Source organism: Epinephelus moara, chromosome 7 (assembly GCF_006386435.1).
Source record: "Epinephelus moara isolate mb chromosome 7, YSFRI_EMoa_1.0, whole genome shotgun sequence".
NCBI lineage: Eukaryota > Metazoa > Chordata > Actinopteri > Perciformes > Serranidae > Epinephelus > Epinephelus moara.
In genome coordinates this window covers 34,779,299-34,798,381 of record NC_065512.1, presented here as the reverse complement: position 1 = coordinate 34,798,381, position 19,083 = coordinate 34,779,299, and the positions used below count along the sequence as shown (strand labels likewise).

Below are 19,083 nucleotides of genomic sequence, written 5' to 3'. Positions count from 1 at the left end.
GCTGCGCTCTGCCTGCGCTGACAGTAGACCTGGTTTCAGCTGGCGAGCTTTTAGCGCACCTTCGGCGAAGCCTTGTGGCACGAAACTGTCACTGCGCCAAGCTGGATCTGTCGACACCTCCCCCTGCTGCGCCGCCACACCCATCTCAGCGCACCTCGGTCTGCCAAACTGCCAAATTGAGCGCGCCTCGGGTTGCACTGCTCAAAACTAGCTCTGCGAGGGGTTCGCCACCCTGCGCCACCCTGCGCTGCGCCGGGAAACTAGAGCCCTATGTGTCAATGTTGTGTTAGCTGCTTGTTCCACTGCCAAAAATACAAATAAGTGCCACTGTAAGGAAATGAGCTGTAAAATTTCAAACCCACTCTCGTATCTACATCCACGTCCATGATGACCATCTCCCCAGGTGGAGATGGAGGTGGCGTAGGATTTCTGTAGAAAAAATATCAAAGTTTGAGGTAAATATTATATTGTTATTTAGCATTTTTGAAAGCATCCCCATTTTCTTAATGATAAAACATTCGTAGATGGTGATCATGATGTGATGCAGTGTTCAATCCTGATGTATTTTTTGTGTAATTATTATTCTCTTACTTACTCTGAGACAGGCACCAATGTTCTGTGAACGTACGGATGTACGACCTTTTTAGGTGCCGACGTTTCAACTATTGCATAGAGGTCACATCAGCACATTGTTATGCAACACTGTTTATATTAGACAATATGTTTCTGCAAGAATACATCTAAAGTGTTATTCAAATAATTTCATTAGTTATGAATTTAAGGTCCTGAGGTACAAAAAGACCAATCACATCATAAAACAAATTCTTGTCCAGTTATTGTTGTTGTTGGTAAATAGAGTAATTTTGTTTTCAGGGGGACAAGAGACAATACCATGATTGATGTTGTAGTAGCGTCCAAAGGCAGTGTCCTTGGGAATGTCTGGGTAAAGATAGAGCAGAGGACTGTGCATGCTCTTCTGGGCTCTCAGACTGTAGTTGTAAATAATGTTTGGCAGAGACATGTTTAACAGCTCCATCTTGGTGTAGGGCTCTACTGCATGCACATGGGTGTCTACGGGGGAACCACATACAGAGAGAAAAGTGAGCAAGCACAGCTGACAAATATCTGAAAGTCACGTGTTGAAATAATTTCAGTCAAGACAGGACAAAAGACTGGAGGCAGCAGTGGCACAAGCACAGAAAAGAAATTAACATTCGGACATTGTGTATTCTCAGTTCATGAGGGTTGGTTTGGGCTGTTGTTGTTACTTGGTTCATTGATTATTCAAAAGGGGTTTCCAAGGGCCAAATAAGCACTAAATGACCAAATAGATATAATCAGTCTAAAAAGAACTGGCTACACTTTTGTGGTTCAGCCAAAAAACTAAGGTAAATACATCTTAAAATGAAGAACAATACACAACACACAACAATAGAAAGGACCTGCTTTTTTACAGAGCTGTACACACTGATCTTTTGACACAGCCCTCACATCTTCAGCTCCGGGCAGTGATGTATGTCCCCACATGACTGGTGGAGGCCATACAGCCATTGGCCACTACCGGAGCCAACTTCCGCCAATAACTATAGTTTGTAAAACATCCTTTCTGCTTACATGACTGGTTGTTAATAAGGTGGTGGCACCTGTTCCGACATTGTGACATGTCATATTCAATAACATAAATTTTAAGGCTTGCGTCAAACAGACACTGCTGATCCTCAAACAAACTGACTAAGTGACGACGGCTGGCTTGTTAGCTTGCTAACTTGCTAATTCCATCAGGCTAATTAAGCTTTATTACAGTGGTCACAGAAAATGAACCAAACAAAGTTGTCATTTATCTTATGAATGTGCTTTTCTATGCTGTGACAGGAGTGTGTGGAAAACGCTTTAAAGGTCCAGTGAATATGATTTTGGAGCATCTACTTGCACAAATGGTGTGTGACAGAGGTGGGACCAAGTCATTGTTTTGCAAGTCACAAGTAAGTCTCAAATCTTTGCACCAAAGTTCTGAGTCAAGTCCCAAGTCAAGACAGGCAAGTCCCGAGGCAAGTCCCAGTTTGCTGGTGGATTAATGGAGTGGAGGATAAAGTTGTTGGAGGGTAAAACTACAAACAACTGAGCCTCTTAAGAAACGTTCACTGAGCTGTGTGTGAGGAGAGCGAGGAGAGGGGGTGGTCTGCACTTGGCACAGGAGGGTTAGCTGGACGTCAGGTTAGCAGTTACCATGAATGTAACAGTTAATGTTCAGTGTAAGCTACAGTTTTTAAGAACCACCAGACCACTGAAGCTATTTTAACAGTGTTTAGAGAAACTGTGTCGCGTGTTTTGTGTCATGTGATCTGCTCTTGACTGTAGCAGCGGCACCAATCATTTGGCAGCAGCGGAGCATGGCACACTTTTTAAATAATTACTTTTATCTTTGGGCTTGGGGTCAGGTGTCAAAAGTCAAAAGGCAGAAGTCTAAATGAAGTCACAAGCCATTGGTTTTTAAGTCCAAGTCAAATTGCAATTCATTTTTTATTTTGTTGAGTCTAAAGTCATCAAATTTGTGACTTGAGTCCAAGTCATATGACTGGAGTCCAACCTTCTGGTATATAATATTCATAACTATGTTTTTATTAGTTTATAATCACCTGAAACTAACAATTGTTGTGTTTTTATTACCTTAGAATAAGCTGTTTATATCTACACACAGAGCAGGTCCTCCTCTATAGATTCCGCCATGTTGTTTTATAGCAGCCCAGAATGGACAAATCAAACACTGGCCCTAGATAGGGTCATTGTGGTTTTTTGCATCGGCCACCGTAATTCTCCTACATGCTTGGCCCAAGGGGAAAGTTTCAGTTCTGCAACATCACAGCTAGATGCTGCTAATTCCCAATTGGGAAACACCAACACTCATCTCATCATTCCCTCCGACCAATGGTTTACCTTCTTTACTCAGTCACTCACTCACTCAGTCACTCACTCACTCACAGACAGACTAATCTAAACAAGTTTTGAACATTGTCTAAACACACATACATGGACAGAAACATACCACCCTTGGAGTGCTCAACCCAGCTGAAGGTGATGGCTCCGTCTTTGCTGCTCTCACTAAAGCGCAGCAGAAAGGTCCCGGCCTGTTTTTCCTGCAATAGAAGCCGTGTTCTCTCCCTGCTCACAAACCCCATGATGAACCTGAAACCCACACACAGAATATGACAAGAGTTAAGGTAACTCGGAAGCACAGTGAAATAATTCTCTGATGGCTGTGTTATTGTTTCATTGGTCTCCTCTGTTGCTGGTGTGTGGACCGCTGTCTCATAATTAAAAAGATTGTTTTTTGTGAATTATACAATTAACCACACAGTAAAACACTGCTGAGATGACTCGGGATGCATCTTACCCATCCCGCCAAAGATCCACCAGGTGTTTTTTGATCAAATCCAGGATTCCATCGATCCAAATCCACGCATTTTCATTCTGTTCACACATGGAAGCAAAAGTCCAAATAAACACACACACACACACACACACACACACACATGCACACACACACACACACACACGGATGTCCTACAAATTGTACCAATTGTGTAAACTACTGTACAGTATGACAAAAATCGTCCTAAACACTCACCTTGGAGAACTTGCTCCAGTAAACGAGACCATCAGGATCATCTGTAAAGAAGCCAATGTCATGAAAATAACTAACTCTGAAGTAGAGAAATAATTACATCATCCTTTACATCTCAGGTTTATCCAAGCAATGATGGCAAGGTTAAATTCAAGAGCCATTTTTAGTTTACTTTGGAGATATGTCTGATCCCCCTTTGCTTTGGACATATTTCAAACAGTCTAAAATCTGCAGGGTCAATCAAAACAGTTTTTCTGTTTGAGAGAGAGACCGTAAAAAGGGGTGCCATTGAGGCATCTTGGAAAACAACCAAGATGGCTGCAGCTGATGTGAAGCTTACTGTTGAATCCCCAATTGTGACACTATTGATCGAACGCATGGTATATTTGCGCTAAAAGAAGAACAGTTAACTGCATTTAAAGCTTTTAGAAGAAAAATGTGCACAACAGGATTTGGAAACAGTTTTATTCAAAAACTCATAATAGACCCGCTAAGCTCTGCACGCTGCAAAGTGTTTTCATTTAACCATCACTCAGGCACTAAGTTTTTTTTCCTTTTTGCCAAGTCCCACCCTACTGTGCTGTGACTGGCCATTTATCAGGGTGGACCTGGTCACTACTTGCTCAGCACTAACCTGTTGTAATTACACAGCTTTGTTGAATACCTGATTCTGATTGGTCAATTACGGTATTTTGGAGTTGTTTATTTCTGAATAAAAGGCCACCGCCATAGAGGCAGTTCTGATAATAGATTCTGGTGGAAGGAAAAAAAATATTTTTAAATTAATATTTTGTGTCACATTACCAATTTCTTTGGTAAGGAGCGAGAGAGAGAGATTCCAGACTTATTTGCATTTGTCATTTAGTTTAGTGATATCAGGCTTATATTGTATAGACTGCAGTAAAAACACAATCCTAAATCCTACTGATATAATAATTAACATGTTATATCTCCTTTGTATAATTTGTACAAATAAAAAGTCAGTGTGTCCAGCCAAGAAAAATTGGTCCAATACATAAACGTTGCTAACACCACATGTGGTTTTTACTCATTCATTTTTTCACAGAGAGAGATATGCTAAGTGTCTTTGTACTAAGCTAAGTTAACCACCTCGTAGCTGTAGTTTCATGTTTATCACACAGACAAGAGAGTGGTATCAACCCTCTCATCTAGCTCTCAGCAAGGAAGTGAATAAGCATATTTCCCAAAATGCACAACTATTATTTTCACATTGAAGTTCACAAAAATTCTATGTGGAAGTTTTCTTTTTTGCAGAAAGTGACATGTTGGGGCGTCAGTGGCTTAGTGGATCGAGCAGGCGGCCCATGTACAAGGCTGCTGCCGCAGCGGCCTGGGTTTAACTCTAGCCTGTGTCCCTTTGCTGCATGTCACTCCCTCTCTCTCTCCCCCTTTCACGCTTGTCTGTCCTATCGATTAAAGACTAAAATGCCCCAAAAGATATCTTTAAAAAAAAAAGAAAAAAGTGACATGTCTCAGTTCTGTGAAACGAGCAGTCAAACACTCACCCACAATTCTGTCACTGAGCATAGAGAGCTGGTATTCGTCAAGCTCCCGTTGGCCAACAGACAAAAACTGCCAGCTCAGAACCTGTGACAGCTGCTGCCAGGCAAGTGGAGGAGGGTCGATGAAAAGCGACAGGTTCTACAGAGCAAAATCACGTTAAAGTGTTAAAGTTTGATGTCAGACTAGATGGTTTCATTTACAAATATGCACTTGAGCAACACAACAAGAAAACAGCACAATCTGTACATGAGAAATTAAAGCATCAACCCAATATGCATGTGTATGACTGTTTGGTGTAGTTTTGATGTGAGTTATCATGAAGCTGAACAGATCCTAATATTGTTTATTTTGTGTGTTGAGGCGTGATGGCTTTACCTTCGGTTCACTGGTGGACAGCATGTTGCACCACATGACAGAGGCCCAGGCACTGACGACCTGATTGGTACTGGAGATGACAACCACAGGCAGAGAGCTGGCCTGGACCAACAAAGGAGGAGGAGGAGACCAATCAATAAATGTTTCTGCTCTAATAGACTTTTTTGTCCAACAACCAATAATACTTACAATTCAGTGGCAAAGAGCACAAAGAGATTGAAAAGCCTCTGACTTCTGACTTTAATTTGATGTCATGTTTGTTTACTCACCTCAATGTCAAATTCCAGTCCAGCATGCTGAAACACTGTCACAAACTTAATGATGTGGAGTTCCTCAGTGACTGTCAGGCTCTGATGAAGAAAGAAAGGGCGGGATTACATTCACACAAATGCAAATTCCAGTGAGATGGTATTCATAGACAAGTGAAAATTTCACCAAGGACTAGAAGTTGTGCGCAAATGCTGCCCAAGAATTAAGGCCCAAAAATTTAATATTGGAAAGACCCCACCCCTCACACTGTAAGTCAGATTGGCTTGAAATTCAACATGCAAATCCAAATCAATTTGCTGTACAAGAAAAGCTTCAAGAACTATTAAATTCCACCTGATGAGATTTCCAAAGGTGAAGCTTGCCTAAGGTGCCGAAACTGCTAGGTTTTGCACCTGTAAAATCGATGATAAAGCAGGGTATGCTTTGGCCGTGGCTACCTTGTGGCTACAAGGTGACCCGTCCATCAAGATAGAGGTGTAGAAATGCATATCCTCCACAAATCCACCCTCCTGTCCAAATATGGTCACTTCTGGCTTCAAGAAAACAGTACTTAATTTTGTTGACAAAAACTATGAAGAAAAATGTTCGTCAACAACCTTTTTTTTCTTGCCGACGCTGATGAGCTTAAAAAAAGATCTTGATGATAAAAACTATGATGTAATGTATGTTTCATTGTCACTGTCAAGACAAGACAGGACAAAACTGTAAGTGCAAATAAACAAGATGGCAATGTCGACAAAATGTGAAACTTGAGGTTTTAAAAGGGTAGCCCACAAACTAATGTGTGATGTCATGGTGGCTACTTCCATTATTTTGTACAGTCTGTGGCGAAACATCAGCGAAATAGCTTTGCCATTGTAAGCATGTTAGGATTCCAATGTTAGCTTTTAGCTCAAAGCACCACTGTGCCAAAGTATAGTCTCAGAGGTGTGTGCATGGCTCAGTTTGGTTTAGCCATTTGTGAGCAGCACAACAAGCTGATAACACATCTGGCTGGATAACTGGCTCAACTTTCATGCAAATAAACGAGACATTAGATCGGTAAGTGGTGTTAAACGTCCAATGCCAGCAGGTGACAATCAACACAGAGTATCAAGTGGTGCTTATACCCACAAATAGCAGTTCATTTGAATGTCTCATCTTACCTCATTTGATCCTTTGCTTTTTGCTTTGCTTTCCTTGAGTGACTGAAAAAAAAAAAAAATGTTTTAAGGAAATGCACTCAATATATACTTTAAATGACAGTTATTATATATCTTTAGAGCTTTAACTCATGTTCACGTTTCAAAGTTTGAGTGCTTCTTAAATATCCAAGTTCAGCAGTTTGAGGAGTTTCATACCATGTGACCAAATTCTGCCACCAAGCCTCCATGGGGCGTGTCCACATCCAACACCTTACCATCATCGCTGTTGAAATCAAAGTGACGGAACCTACAAAGACAGCAACCAGAGTGTGTCTATTATGAATATCAGTAATTTACAAGAATTTGACAATATACACAATACATCACTTTGCATTTCAGATTTTCAAATTGTTTAACTTACCCTTTAACTGTCTTGGCCTCTTCAACATCCCTTATTTTTAGTGGAAAAACAAAATTATAAAAAAACAAAAACAAAAGTAAAAGAGTAAAAATAAAATCAATAATATACTACATCATGGGCACAGATCAAAGTTTTTTGTTTCACTTACATGTCAAATACAGGTTTGACTTTGAGCAGGCACTTGAACTCTGGGAGGTTTGCTAAGAACCTGAGAAGTGAAAAACAAATACTTACAGGATGAGCATAAAAATACATATAGTAGAGTAGAATAAACCAGAATGTCCCTAATCCTTCATCTCTTTCCCATCATGTCTTGTCATCTCTCCATAAAATACCCAACCAAACTATCTTAAGATTTATGTTTATTTATTGTTCTCCTATGTCTCTTATGCTCTTAAAGGGCAACTATGTCCATTTTCAAAATTCTACATGTATTCTCATGATCTAAGACGGTAAAACACATATAAGTGAAGATGAACAACTCTCCCCCAATTCCAAAAACTAGAGTGCTTAAAAACACAAATTTGTGATGTCATAGGGTATCAAGTCCTGAGCTGCTCCATACACAACACATTTTGAAAGATGTTCTAGATGACACTGAGAGCACAGGGGGGAGTTCTGAGTATATTGGGAGATTTTGTGTTTCACAACTGAGAATACCACAATAGAATAAAAAAAAACATAAAATAAAAAGGATGCTCTACAAAATCAGGATCCCATTAATTGTCTAAGGAGCAGCTCCAGACTTTATACTTAATGACATCACAAGTTTGAGACTTACTTTGCTGATTTCTGGCTTTGTGGGAGAGAATCTCATGTTCACAAATATTGATTAAACTTTCCTAGACCATTGAAATATCACATTGGAATTCTTAATATAGGTGGTGTTTCCCTTAAACTCCTCAAAGCTTTGAGGCTCATATTTTGCAATTCATTCGTACAGACAAAATACTAAGTTAATTACGATATGTCTATGTCTGGTCAAATAGCTTAAAAATGTATATTGCTACTTTTCAAAATGTTTTGTTTGCTATAAATCTGTGTAGCCAATGGCATCCGTTGTTATTGCTGTGAATATAGGCTGACTGCAGCTGCCATCCTCCACAAAGGAATAAGCACTTTAGCATCACATGCATGCAGAGAACACTGTGATAGGTGCAATCTCACCTTACTGACACTGTGAACCGCACCCTCGTCTTCAGTATTAGAGGTCGGTGAGGTAAACTCGACATGATTGGTTGTTTCTCAACCACTAGAGCGCTGCAAAACAAAACCACAAGAAAACATGTCAACAATATAAGTACATAACACTTTGTGTGTATTTAACACAGAAAGCTCCTGAATTCTTACTTTAGAAGAAGGTTTTTGAAGAGGGACAGGGTGAAATTCTCAATTTCTGCCATTGGACCAGTGGGGCTGGAGTCATCAGTGCTGTTGTACTTCTTGTTCTGGTCTTGCAGTTTCTGCAGCTGTTCGCGTACTTGTAGCAGCACCTCTGCCACAGTTGTGAACCTGCACATACAACATGAGTGAACATAGACACACATAACACCAAGTTTTGTCAAATATGCAAAGTTCCTTCCTTAAAAGGAAACATGAAAAGCATGGGTAGGTCTTACCACTTCTGGAGATGGTCCAGACACGTGTCAACTGGACTTCCAATGCAGGCCATCTGCTGCCTGCACTTCCACTCAGGAAGCTCCACATCAGTGAGAGTCAACACAACCTCCTGTGCCAATTTTAAAATGTTCACTATCTGCTGCAGCACCATCTGCAAGACAAAAAACAAGAAGAAAAAAAAACAAGCATTAAGTATGTGGGGAGGTCTAATTAACCTGTTCAAACAATAACCTTACTAACAGTAGCTGGAACTGTATATTATGATATCATGTGACAATAAATTGGTTGATTCATAATGTAAAACTTGTTGTGGCATAGAATCATTATATAAGCATTTTATCAAGAAAAGCACCCACAACTTTAAATAAATTAAAACTAGAATTACCACTTCGCGGCTGTATGCCTCCAGACACAGGTGAAGTTGCACTTACAGTTTAGATACATGTCTGTAAAAACATGGATGCTTCACATACATCTTCAACCAACAGCACAGAAGATCTATACAATCCACACAGTTTCAAGATTAGTGTCACCAATTCAGTATCTGACCAAATGTTTTCCCTTCTGTTCCTGAGTTACAATGCTGAGTAATGGCCAATAGAGTGTTTTTGCAGAACATTATGAGGTCACTGTGGAGCTGACCTTTGGATATAAAATGTCATCACTTTATCATTTTATCCTATTACACATTGTGTGAATTGTTTTGATGGACTTCTTTCACAGCAGTTGAACTGGGTCACAGTAGGAAAAGCACAGGTGAAACTCATAACATTAACAATGGCTCAGTTCCATTAAGTGTCCCAGTAAGCTTTTCAAGTTAGCCTCCCCTAAATGGAATGCAGTTATGATTAATGTAATTGAATACACCTGTGCTTAGCCTTTCACTACTATGACATCTCAAAACGTCTGCTGTGAAAATAAGGTCTATTAGCAAATTAATTCTTGAGTTATGGCCAAAAATGTGATTTGTGAGGTCACAGTGACCTTGATCTTTAACCTGCAACCACCAAATTCTAATTAGTTCATTCTTGAGTCCAAGTGGATGTTTGTACCAAATCTGAAAAAATTCCTTCAGGGTGTTGAAAGTCCTTCGCAGGAATAAGACAGATGAGGTCACAGTGACCTTGACCTTTGACCACCTAAATGGTGGTTTGGTGGTCATATGGTGGTTTTTGGTGATTTTTGACCACCAAAAATCAGTTCATTGTGGAGTCCAAGTGGACAGTTGTTCCAAATTTGAAGAAATTCCCCGAGGCGTTCTTGAGATTTTTTTTTTTTTTTGCATTGAACTACATGAAAAAAGAGAACGGATTTGAGTCTCTCATATGACTCTTAAAGGGAACCTTTGCTATTTTTCAACCTGGAGCCTATTTTTCCAAGTTTTTGTGTCTAAGTGACAAATGGAGAAAACAAAGCCTTTTACTTCTCTGTATGGATCCTTTCTGTAAACTGACACTTATAATAACAATCTGAGCCTGTCAGAGGCAAAAACTAGCACTTTTAGTCGATGTACGGTGAAGGCTCGCTATGGCCCCGTAGGATTAGATTGTAACCCATTTCGCGTCTGAAGCACTCTTGCTCAATACTGGACCAATTTTTTAAAAATGTTGTCCCTATTAGTCACTTAGACACAAAAATATGGAAAAGGAGGTCCAAGTTTCCCTTTCACATTGGTTTGCTGTTTCCAGGGCAGGAATTTTCCTTTAAACTGCTTCAAACATAAAATGCTCATCAGTTTATGCTGTGTCAACAACAACTGACCAGAGATGCATCTACACTACCTGCTTTGTTTGTGTGATACGGTTGGTCCGCTTAAGACATTCCCCTTCCACAACAGCTTGGGACTGGGCCAATCCGATATTCTGCTCCACTGGAAATGAAAAATGAGACACAATGAAGCATGAACTCACACCAAACCTATCAGCTGTTTCTTTATGTCCCCCCCCATACCTTGGCTTTGCCACGTCTTCTGTATGAAGTCAATGTTTTCATTTAGGAACTCCAGTGACTTCATTTCCTTCTTCACCTCCTGCAATCGAGTTAAAGTTCCCAAAATTAGAAATGATAAAGTATTTTTTTTCACAGGGTGGCTGTCAGTTGGAAAACAAACCAGCGAACAAGTGTGTAATCAATCAATACCGCAGTCTTCTGTTTCAGTTCATTGACTTTGTTGTCCAACTCTCTCCATTTCTGATCCACAGCTGGGCTGTTGCAACCCTGACAAAAATAAACACGTCTGTTTCACTCATTTGCTGTTATTGGAGATGGTGGTAATTCTTACAAAACAGATACTCATGCTGACAGTGTGTGCCTCTTAGTAACGTTAAAGGATGCACTGCAAAACACAATGAATCATTACAAGTGACAAAGGAAAAGGCATGATGCAGATCTCTTCCTCTTTTTTTGACAGAATAAAACAAAAAAATTGACAAAAAAACTTCACTTGGAGAAAAAAAATGTGTGGAAACTAGAACCATCATATTCGTCTGCATAGCCCTTAAATAAACTGAAATATGAAGTTCATTGTGCCAAAAAAAGATTTTAAATGTACCCCTTCAGAGCAGGAATAGAAAAGTATAAACAAACAAGACAAATTTGAATAATCTTGTGGCACATAATTAGTTCCTAGGTCTTTTTTTTTTTTGAGTTTTACGTTTACCGCGTTTCTGCAGCCTGGACTGCACTGTACTGTTCATCCATCTGATATCATCAGTCATCTTACCTGTGCTTCAGAGGCTGAAGCCAGAATTTTCTTTTCCTCTTTAAGACATTCAGAGAGGACTACAGCCAGTTTCAGTGGCTCACCTCCAAAGTGTTTCTAAGTAAAAAGAACAAAAGGAGAAAAAAAAAGCAAATATGCAGAAAAGCAATGAGTTCCTATCTAGTCTGCTTAAAGAACAGAGATGAATCTAAATGAAATGTTAAATGTTTAACGTAATGTTCAGTTGATGTAACCGCATGTCTGCCCTACCAGCAAGTAGTCTTTCATTCCTGGAAAATCAGGTCCCTGCAAAATGTTGTTCTCCTGGACAGAACGGTTCCACTGTTCATCCAAACACAGCAGGAGTGCATAGAAACAAGTACTTGCTGTATTTTCATCCACAGCTGCCAAATCCCTACAACAGAACAACAGAATATTTACAGTCATGTAGGGATTAAGTCTGTCTACATGTGCTGAATGAGGGCATACTTTGTGGGGACGTCTCAATAGTTAATACAGGTGAATCTACCTAACCACTGTAGTGTAATGTACTGATTTACTGAAGACATATACTGTACCTTTTAGTTGACTTTTAAAAGATACGTGTTGAAGCAATATAATCTGTGCAACTGACAAATTACACACTGGTTTAATATTTCATGTATTCTTATGACACACACACACTCGTTGAGCACTTAAGCATTGTGGTGGAGAAGTACCTAGGACTCACTGTGAATCATTTCTAAAAATAGCATGAGGATGGGCTCAGAAACACTGGTGGAAAGTTAGGGGAATTACAGCTTGTCCTGAGAATGACCCTAGTAAGAGGAGGCGGTCTTAGATTGTCTAGGAAAAACATTACGAGTAAAGAGGTGGGGTTTAGGATGAAAGGAGAAAAAGTGCAAACTCAGCAGAAATGTGACACCGATATGGTGGGAAGGACTAAAACTCAGCAGAAATGTGACACCTTTATGATCAGCGCCCAGTGGAAAAGTTTAAGGAAAAGAGATGACTCAGCAGAAATTCTATGATAAAACAGCGAGCGCAAACAAAGAAATTTCAGTCCTGCTCCGGAGCTTGACTCATTGAGTTGTGATGTGTTTGTTGCCTGCGAGCACATTAAACTCAGTTGCATCTGATTCTACGTGTCTCCAGTGATTTTTTTTTTACCTCTGAGTATTTGAGTTTTTGATATCTAATGGAAGACAAAGAAAGTCCGTTTGAGAAGAAAAGAACGAGGTAGCAAGCTTTCTGGCACGGCTCGGGACCTTGACTTTTTTGCTTCTACACCACTCCCTCAAATGAATTTAATTTTGAGTCAGCCAATTAGAAATGCACATTTGGACAGTTGAACTACCCATTTAAGTCAGTGTATTCAGTGTTGCCAAGTCCGCTTATTATAAGCGACTTTGGGCTTGTTTTTCTGTAAAGTCACTTACAAATATTGGTAGTCGCAGGTCACGTTTTTTTTGGGCTTGTTTCTAAAGCGTTGTTGCTTATTTGGGCTTGTTCCCAGCTCCATAATAAGTTGTCAAACAGATATTTTCGATATGTTATTTAAATGTAGGATAGTTTGTCTTGCCTGTTCCCTCTGTTCCTCCCCTTTCCCCATACACACAGGAGACAGCAGAGTTTTTTACCACCCGCATCCTGCTTCTAATTGGCTCTGACCCTGATGGCAACGAGTACTAGCCAATCAGAGGCAGAGCAGGGTAATGTGTTTTTTTATGGTTAGGAAAACATCAGTCCTGTAACTAAAAGAAAAAAGGAAGTTGAGGNTTCCCCATACACACAGGAGACAGCAGAGTTTTTTCCCCACCCGCATCCTGCTTCTAATTGGCTCTGACCCTGATGGCAACGAGTACTAGCCAGTCAAAGAAAAAAAGAGGCAGAGCAGGGTAATGTGTTTTTTTCTGGTTAGGAGAACATCAGTCCTGTAACTAAAAGAAAAAAGGAAGTTGAGGGCATAAAAAGCAATAATAAATAAAGAATTTTTGAATTCAGGATGATATTTATTTGTGTGTGCAAATTTTAATTATCAGAGGTTTACTGTGTATATAATGTACTTGGCACATCAGTCTATATTTGATATCCCATCTGTTTTCTAATGTTAAATAATGTTAAAAGGTGGTTTAACTCCCTCTTGTAGTCATTGTCCTGAAGCTCAGGGGGGAGAAAAATAAATAAACTGTGACAATCTGTACCCACAGTTTAAAATCCGTCCCCACGGATTGTAAAACCGTGCAGATAGTTTATTTAATTTTCTCTCACAGGAACCTAGGGGGGCTCCTTAGAAAAAGTCGCTTGTTTTGGGCTTGTTTTCACAGACCTGGTTGCTTATTTGTCTCACGAGATCTGGCAACACTGAGTGTATTTGCAACCGTCTGTGTCACAAAACACAGTCTTCTTTCTTCTTCTTCCTCCTATCATCATCATCATTATCATTATATCGTAATAGATTAGTGTGTTTTCTCAAAGTAATGAAAAAAGGTTAACAAGTTAATAACTGGCATGCACAAGATTTAAAAAAAAATACCATCATTAAGCACAAGGGCCAGTTAACCCAGCAAGGGGCACCACTCTGAGCACTGAGTACAGATTAGTTTGTAATAACTAGATTAAGAGAAATAACACTTAGTAAAATACACATGTAAGGACAATAAAAAATTGGCATATTCAAGACCTCAAAACTAGGTTTTAATTTAGGGCCCCACTACGACAGAGTGCATCAAATGGTAAATAATGCAAGTGTTGCTTTGAGACCTTTCTCATTTCAGTATTTTAATTGCAGCATATACAGTATTATTAATTGTATTTATTTATTTTATTCTTTATTTGATAGGGACGATGCAATTCAACATAGTTCCAGAACTGATGTGTTGTGTTTATAGCTATTGCTAATTTTCAACTCTTGTCCCAAGTTGGGCTTTTACCTGGAGGCCTAGAGTGTTATTAAAATATACGGTTTCAAATATTATAAAACCACAAGACACTATAAACATGGAAGGCACAATAGAATACTTTTACCACAATAAATTCACATACGACAACACACACACCACAGTACATAACAATTCTACTTAACTACAATACATACATCACAACATGTACCACAAAACATACACTACAAGGCACATACTGAAATATACATACCACAATACACCATTACACTTACACTGACACCCCTTAGAAATGTTGAGTGCAATTAGCTAAGAGTGGGCACAGCTCTGATTTGCCTTTAGCCAGCACTTGACCTTTGTTGTGAAGGGTTTCATATCTGAAATCACTTGGATCTCAGTTGGTTATGTGTTCCAGAGTTGACAGTCCTTTATGGAAAAAGCTCATTGTCCAAATTTAGATTTACAATATGGTATTTTACAATTGCCATTCATCTTGAAAGAGGCTCTGGAGCTAGAACAGGGGTCTGCAACCTTTGCCATTAAAAGAGCCATTATTTACCAAAAATAATTTGAAAAAATCTGTGTGGAGCCGCAAAACATGTTTAAGCCTTATAATCAAGGTAAATAGCCTATTAAGTCTAAATTAGCGTATACTTATGGTCTAAATAAGCATTCATTAATATGTTTTACCACAAGGTGGCCACTGTACAGGGCACTATTTATAATTATGTGGTACTTACATTTTGCAGAGCTGGCAGTGAGAGCAAACAAATTCTGTCAATGCACTACTACATTCTCTATTTTATTCAATTTACTTTTTTGGATTTGGCATCCATAGCTAACCAGCCACTGCTATCGAGGTTCAGCAACATTTGGATTCATAGAATGAATTTCCATAGACTTCTTTTCTCAAAGGCTCAAGGAGCCACTGGACAGGGGCTAAAGAGCCACATGTGGTTCCGGAGCCACAGGTTGCCTACCCCTGAGCTAGACTGTTAATACATTTCAAAACTAATTTCAGAAAACAAAATTTAATGAAGCTGTCAAAGTTGAGAATGTTGTAATGTTGTAAACATTTTATTGGCGCACAAATGTGCACTGAAATTACTCCACACAAGCTGCTACATTGTGAACCTGAAGGCTCAGGGCCCTCTAATGCCATGCAACTATATTTTCAAAGAGTGTTTCTTACCAGTTCTGGCTCTCTATCAAGACGCACAGATAGTGGCGGATCTCTCTGGGGAATTTCCTCTCATCGTACAGCTGACTCACCCGGCCCTGGAGGTCTGAGTCCAGCTTCAGCAGATCCTGCCACTGGGCCATCTGCTGTTAGTCGCCAAAAACAGTGACCAGCGTGAAGAAAAAGTCACCAACGTAATGCTACTGTAGTAAGTACACGACTAGATTCTCTGTTAATTGTAAGTTTCCCACAGCTGAGGGTATATCGTTTTTTATTAGTATGCCACACTGTATATTCTGTATAATTATGTTATTTATCTGATGACAGTTAAAAATAATAGCAGGTAATAGCTTATACTAAAGTACGACATCAAACTCACGACTATCTAAATAGCCTACCGCTTAACGTTAGCCTTTAAACTTGTTACCTGTAACCTACAGTTTAAAACTATGCCCTAATAAAACATACCGCAACAATTTTCTGCTTATTCCTACAGGGACTTACCGACTTGCCTTGAAGCTGTCCTTGTTTGTCCTTGTTGTTGTTTGTCGCTATGGTGTGCAGGATAATGTGTTAGAGCAGAAACACAGTGTAACGTTACAGTCCGGTTATGAGTTTATGAGTGACAGGAAGAATAAAGCGCTGCTTTTATTCTCCGGTCCCTCCCACACACCCCATGTGATTCTCGGTAAAAAGTGGTCTCGCTGAGTGATGTCAAGTTAACCAGTGTCAACACAGATTGAATTTCCGCTTCTAAGAGTTTTTTTTTCACTCTACACTGGGGAGTTTCCTTGATTTAACAATAGCTTGCAGGGCGGGTTACATTCGTTTAAGCGTCTTCCTCTCCGGGTGGTGTTGGATGTTATATTTCAACGGATGACTCTAAGACCCAAACTCAGTGGCAAAAAACAGTTCAGCGAAAGGTTTATCCTTTTAAAAAAAAAAGGCACACGTTTTCACTGTCTGTATGTCATTGGTCCAGATTACCAGAGAGCTGAACTATAGACATTTTTCACTGTCTGGAAACATTTTAATCTGTCAAACCAGGAAAAGCACAGGTGTAATAATAGCATTAATGGTGGCTGCATTTAATTGCAGTGTGCAAGTTTCAGGGCTCTAATATCCTGTATGCTGACTCACCGTCATGGTTTACTGGGACTTCTGAATGCAACAGAGCCAGTTTTAATATCTTAATATCATTAGCAACATCTGTGCTTTTACTGTTTTACTGTTGTGACAAGTCAAAATGTCCTCAATAGAGCTTTGAAAAAGCACCAATCAATATTTAGGAAATATCTAACATGAAAAGTTAGCCCACAGACCCACAGAAAATTACAACCAGTTCTGTAGTGTCTCAGCTCTACTGAAATTTTTAGCTTCTTTTAGCTCATGGCTTTGGTCTGGTAGTCTGCTCCACCCAGACGACAGGTACAGGGATAAGCTTTCTGGGGCCCAGCCTCTGTGGGGGGCATGGAGGCCGGCAATAATCCTAATCATCTTTAATATATGATAACCACATTTGATTTTGAACCAAAATATGCCCTGTTACTCATTAAAACAACAAGTATAAACATATTTATTTTGGCTTTAGTAAAATGAAGTGTGTTTTCATAACAACAAAAACCCTCTCCTGAAAATGGTATGAGTCATTTTTTCCTTTGTATGCAATTGTTGTGGAAAACAATGTGGGCAGCCAGCCACATGACCTAAGAAATGTACTGATCTAAATTCAGATAAGGAACATGCACAGTGCTGCTTTTGTTTTTTTCTTTTTAGCTAAAAACCTCAGGAGTTGGTGGAGACCAAAACAGAGGTTTAAAGTACAGTAAATATTTGACATATATTTATCAGGGGGGAAAGAACTATGTCTCCAAATGACTGATAATGTTGCTGGATGTGTAAAGATCCAAGTGTTTGTCAACACATTCACAACAACGACTTTATAAGACTGTGATAATGTTGTCTTTTGTGCTTGTTCTGATGCCCTAAAATTATGATAGAAAATTAGAGCTCTGGCCCATAGGCTACTAGCTAGACTCCAAACTAAACATGGAAAGGGTATAATTAAGTCATTTATTTGTGCCATGGAACTGAAACCTGACTTTAACTACTTTTTACAGAAATTGATGTTTTGGGAACTTTCTTCACAGAAAGTCAGATGAGAAGGTCAGTCACTTTAATGTCTATATGCTGAAGCTAGAGCCAGTTACTTTAGATTAGCATAAAGACTGGGGGCAGCAAGCCTGGCTTTGTCTAAAGTTTAAAATCTATCTAAAAACCTATACACAAACAGAATCCCAAGGAGGTACATAAGCATAAAGACGAATTTCCTTCTATAGTTAATCTTGTAACACAGGCATATTTCCACAGTGACATTCTCTCATAAGGACCCATTCTCTGCCCAACACATTGTTATGTAGAATACATAATTTACTCTATTGCTTTGTATCTTTTAACCATGCAGGAATACCTTCTTTTGGCATAGACTATTTGCGGACGTGTTCCAGCTTCAAAACATTTGTTGGAGATGTAATGAAAACATAATTAATTTTCTTATGTTACACTACTTGAAATAGTTACATTGCTTATTACATTTTCAAAAGCATAACTAACTACTTTTGTACCCTATTACATTTCAAAAGTAACTCACCCAACACTGGTTGTGAAATGCATCTTATTGTCAGGTTCTGCACACTGTTACCAAATGTATGAAAATAGGGGGCTTTATGCAATAGCCTACTCTGGGTGGAGGCAGTGGTTCACATACTGTATAAAGAATAACGAATTATCCCGTTACAACTAATAAATAATAATTTAGAACTTGTTTCTCACAACGGTAGAGTACATTTGGATTCTGTTGTTTGGATTTGATGACACTGTATCTTGATGAGAGTAAGGAACTGACTAATATAAGCTAGATCAGTTTTATGCTGCTTTGCAAATATTAAATCTGTGCAGGTCTCTCATGATGACATAACGACAAACGGTGAGGCATGCCTGGTCCTGGATCGACTTACACATCCCACACACCTCATCCGGTTAATCTATTCAAAGCAAATAAACATGTCCACCCACTCTTCACTCTCCGGGAATCACGTGGTTCTCGACAAATGCTGCAGGAGCATGTATCAAGGTATCAAGCAAGAAGCAGTCAGGCGCAGACGCTTTACTTCCGATGGATTCCAAAATAAAAGCTCCATAAACTTCTGCTGTATGTCTGTAGACCTTGCAATGCCTCATCAAGGGCTGCGGGGGGCAGATGAACAAACCTTGAATAATTGAAGTGACGATGATGTGGATGAGTGCGTTAGTTAACGTCAGCACGGTACACTGCAGACAACATAAA

General features: G+C 39.4%; 1 protein-coding gene across 3 annotated transcripts in view; it reads right to left on the bottom strand.

Moving 5' to 3' along the window:
• LOC126393420 (signal transducer and activator of transcription 1-alpha/beta-like) overlaps nt 1-16,400 on the bottom strand; it is an 18,004-nt gene extending 1,604 nt beyond the window's left edge. The window contains exons 1-24 of one of the 3 annotated variants that reach the window (XM_050049582.1): nt 16,242-16,400; nt 15,750-15,883; nt 11,928-12,072; nt 11,679-11,774; nt 11,096-11,173; nt 10,907-10,985; nt 10,738-10,826; nt 8,956-9,107; nt 8,687-8,848; nt 8,504-8,596; nt 7,485-7,544; nt 7,337-7,366; nt 7,132-7,222; nt 6,937-6,978; nt 6,229-6,324; nt 5,791-5,871; nt 5,522-5,623; nt 5,149-5,284; nt 3,626-3,666; nt 3,392-3,468; nt 3,044-3,183; nt 892-1,071; nt 596-662; nt 363-429 (exon numbers count right to left, since the gene is read on the bottom strand). In XM_050049582.1, coding sequence (XP_049905539.1) covers nt 363-429; nt 596-662; nt 892-1,071; nt 3,044-3,183; nt 3,392-3,468; nt 3,626-3,666; nt 5,149-5,284; nt 5,522-5,623; nt 5,791-5,871; nt 6,229-6,324; nt 6,937-6,978; nt 7,132-7,222; nt 7,337-7,366; nt 7,485-7,544; nt 8,504-8,596; nt 8,687-8,848; nt 8,956-9,107; nt 10,738-10,826; nt 10,907-10,985; nt 11,096-11,173; nt 11,679-11,774; nt 11,928-12,072; nt 15,750-15,880 — 2,235 coding nt within the window. In that variant the 5' untranslated portion in view covers nt 15,881-15,883; nt 16,242-16,400. The remainder of the gene's footprint in view (nt 1-362; nt 430-595; nt 663-891; nt 1,072-3,043; nt 3,184-3,391; nt 3,469-3,625; nt 3,667-5,148; nt 5,285-5,521; nt 5,624-5,790; nt 5,872-6,228; nt 6,325-6,936; nt 6,979-7,131; nt 7,223-7,336; nt 7,367-7,484; nt 7,545-8,503; nt 8,597-8,686; nt 8,849-8,955; nt 9,108-10,737; nt 10,827-10,906; nt 10,986-11,095; nt 11,174-11,678; nt 11,775-11,927; nt 12,073-15,749; nt 15,884-16,241) is intronic. The other 2 variants (XM_050049583.1, XM_050049584.1) reach the window with 2 other exon arrangements.
• Nucleotides 16,401-19,083: the final 2,683 nt, after the last annotated feature.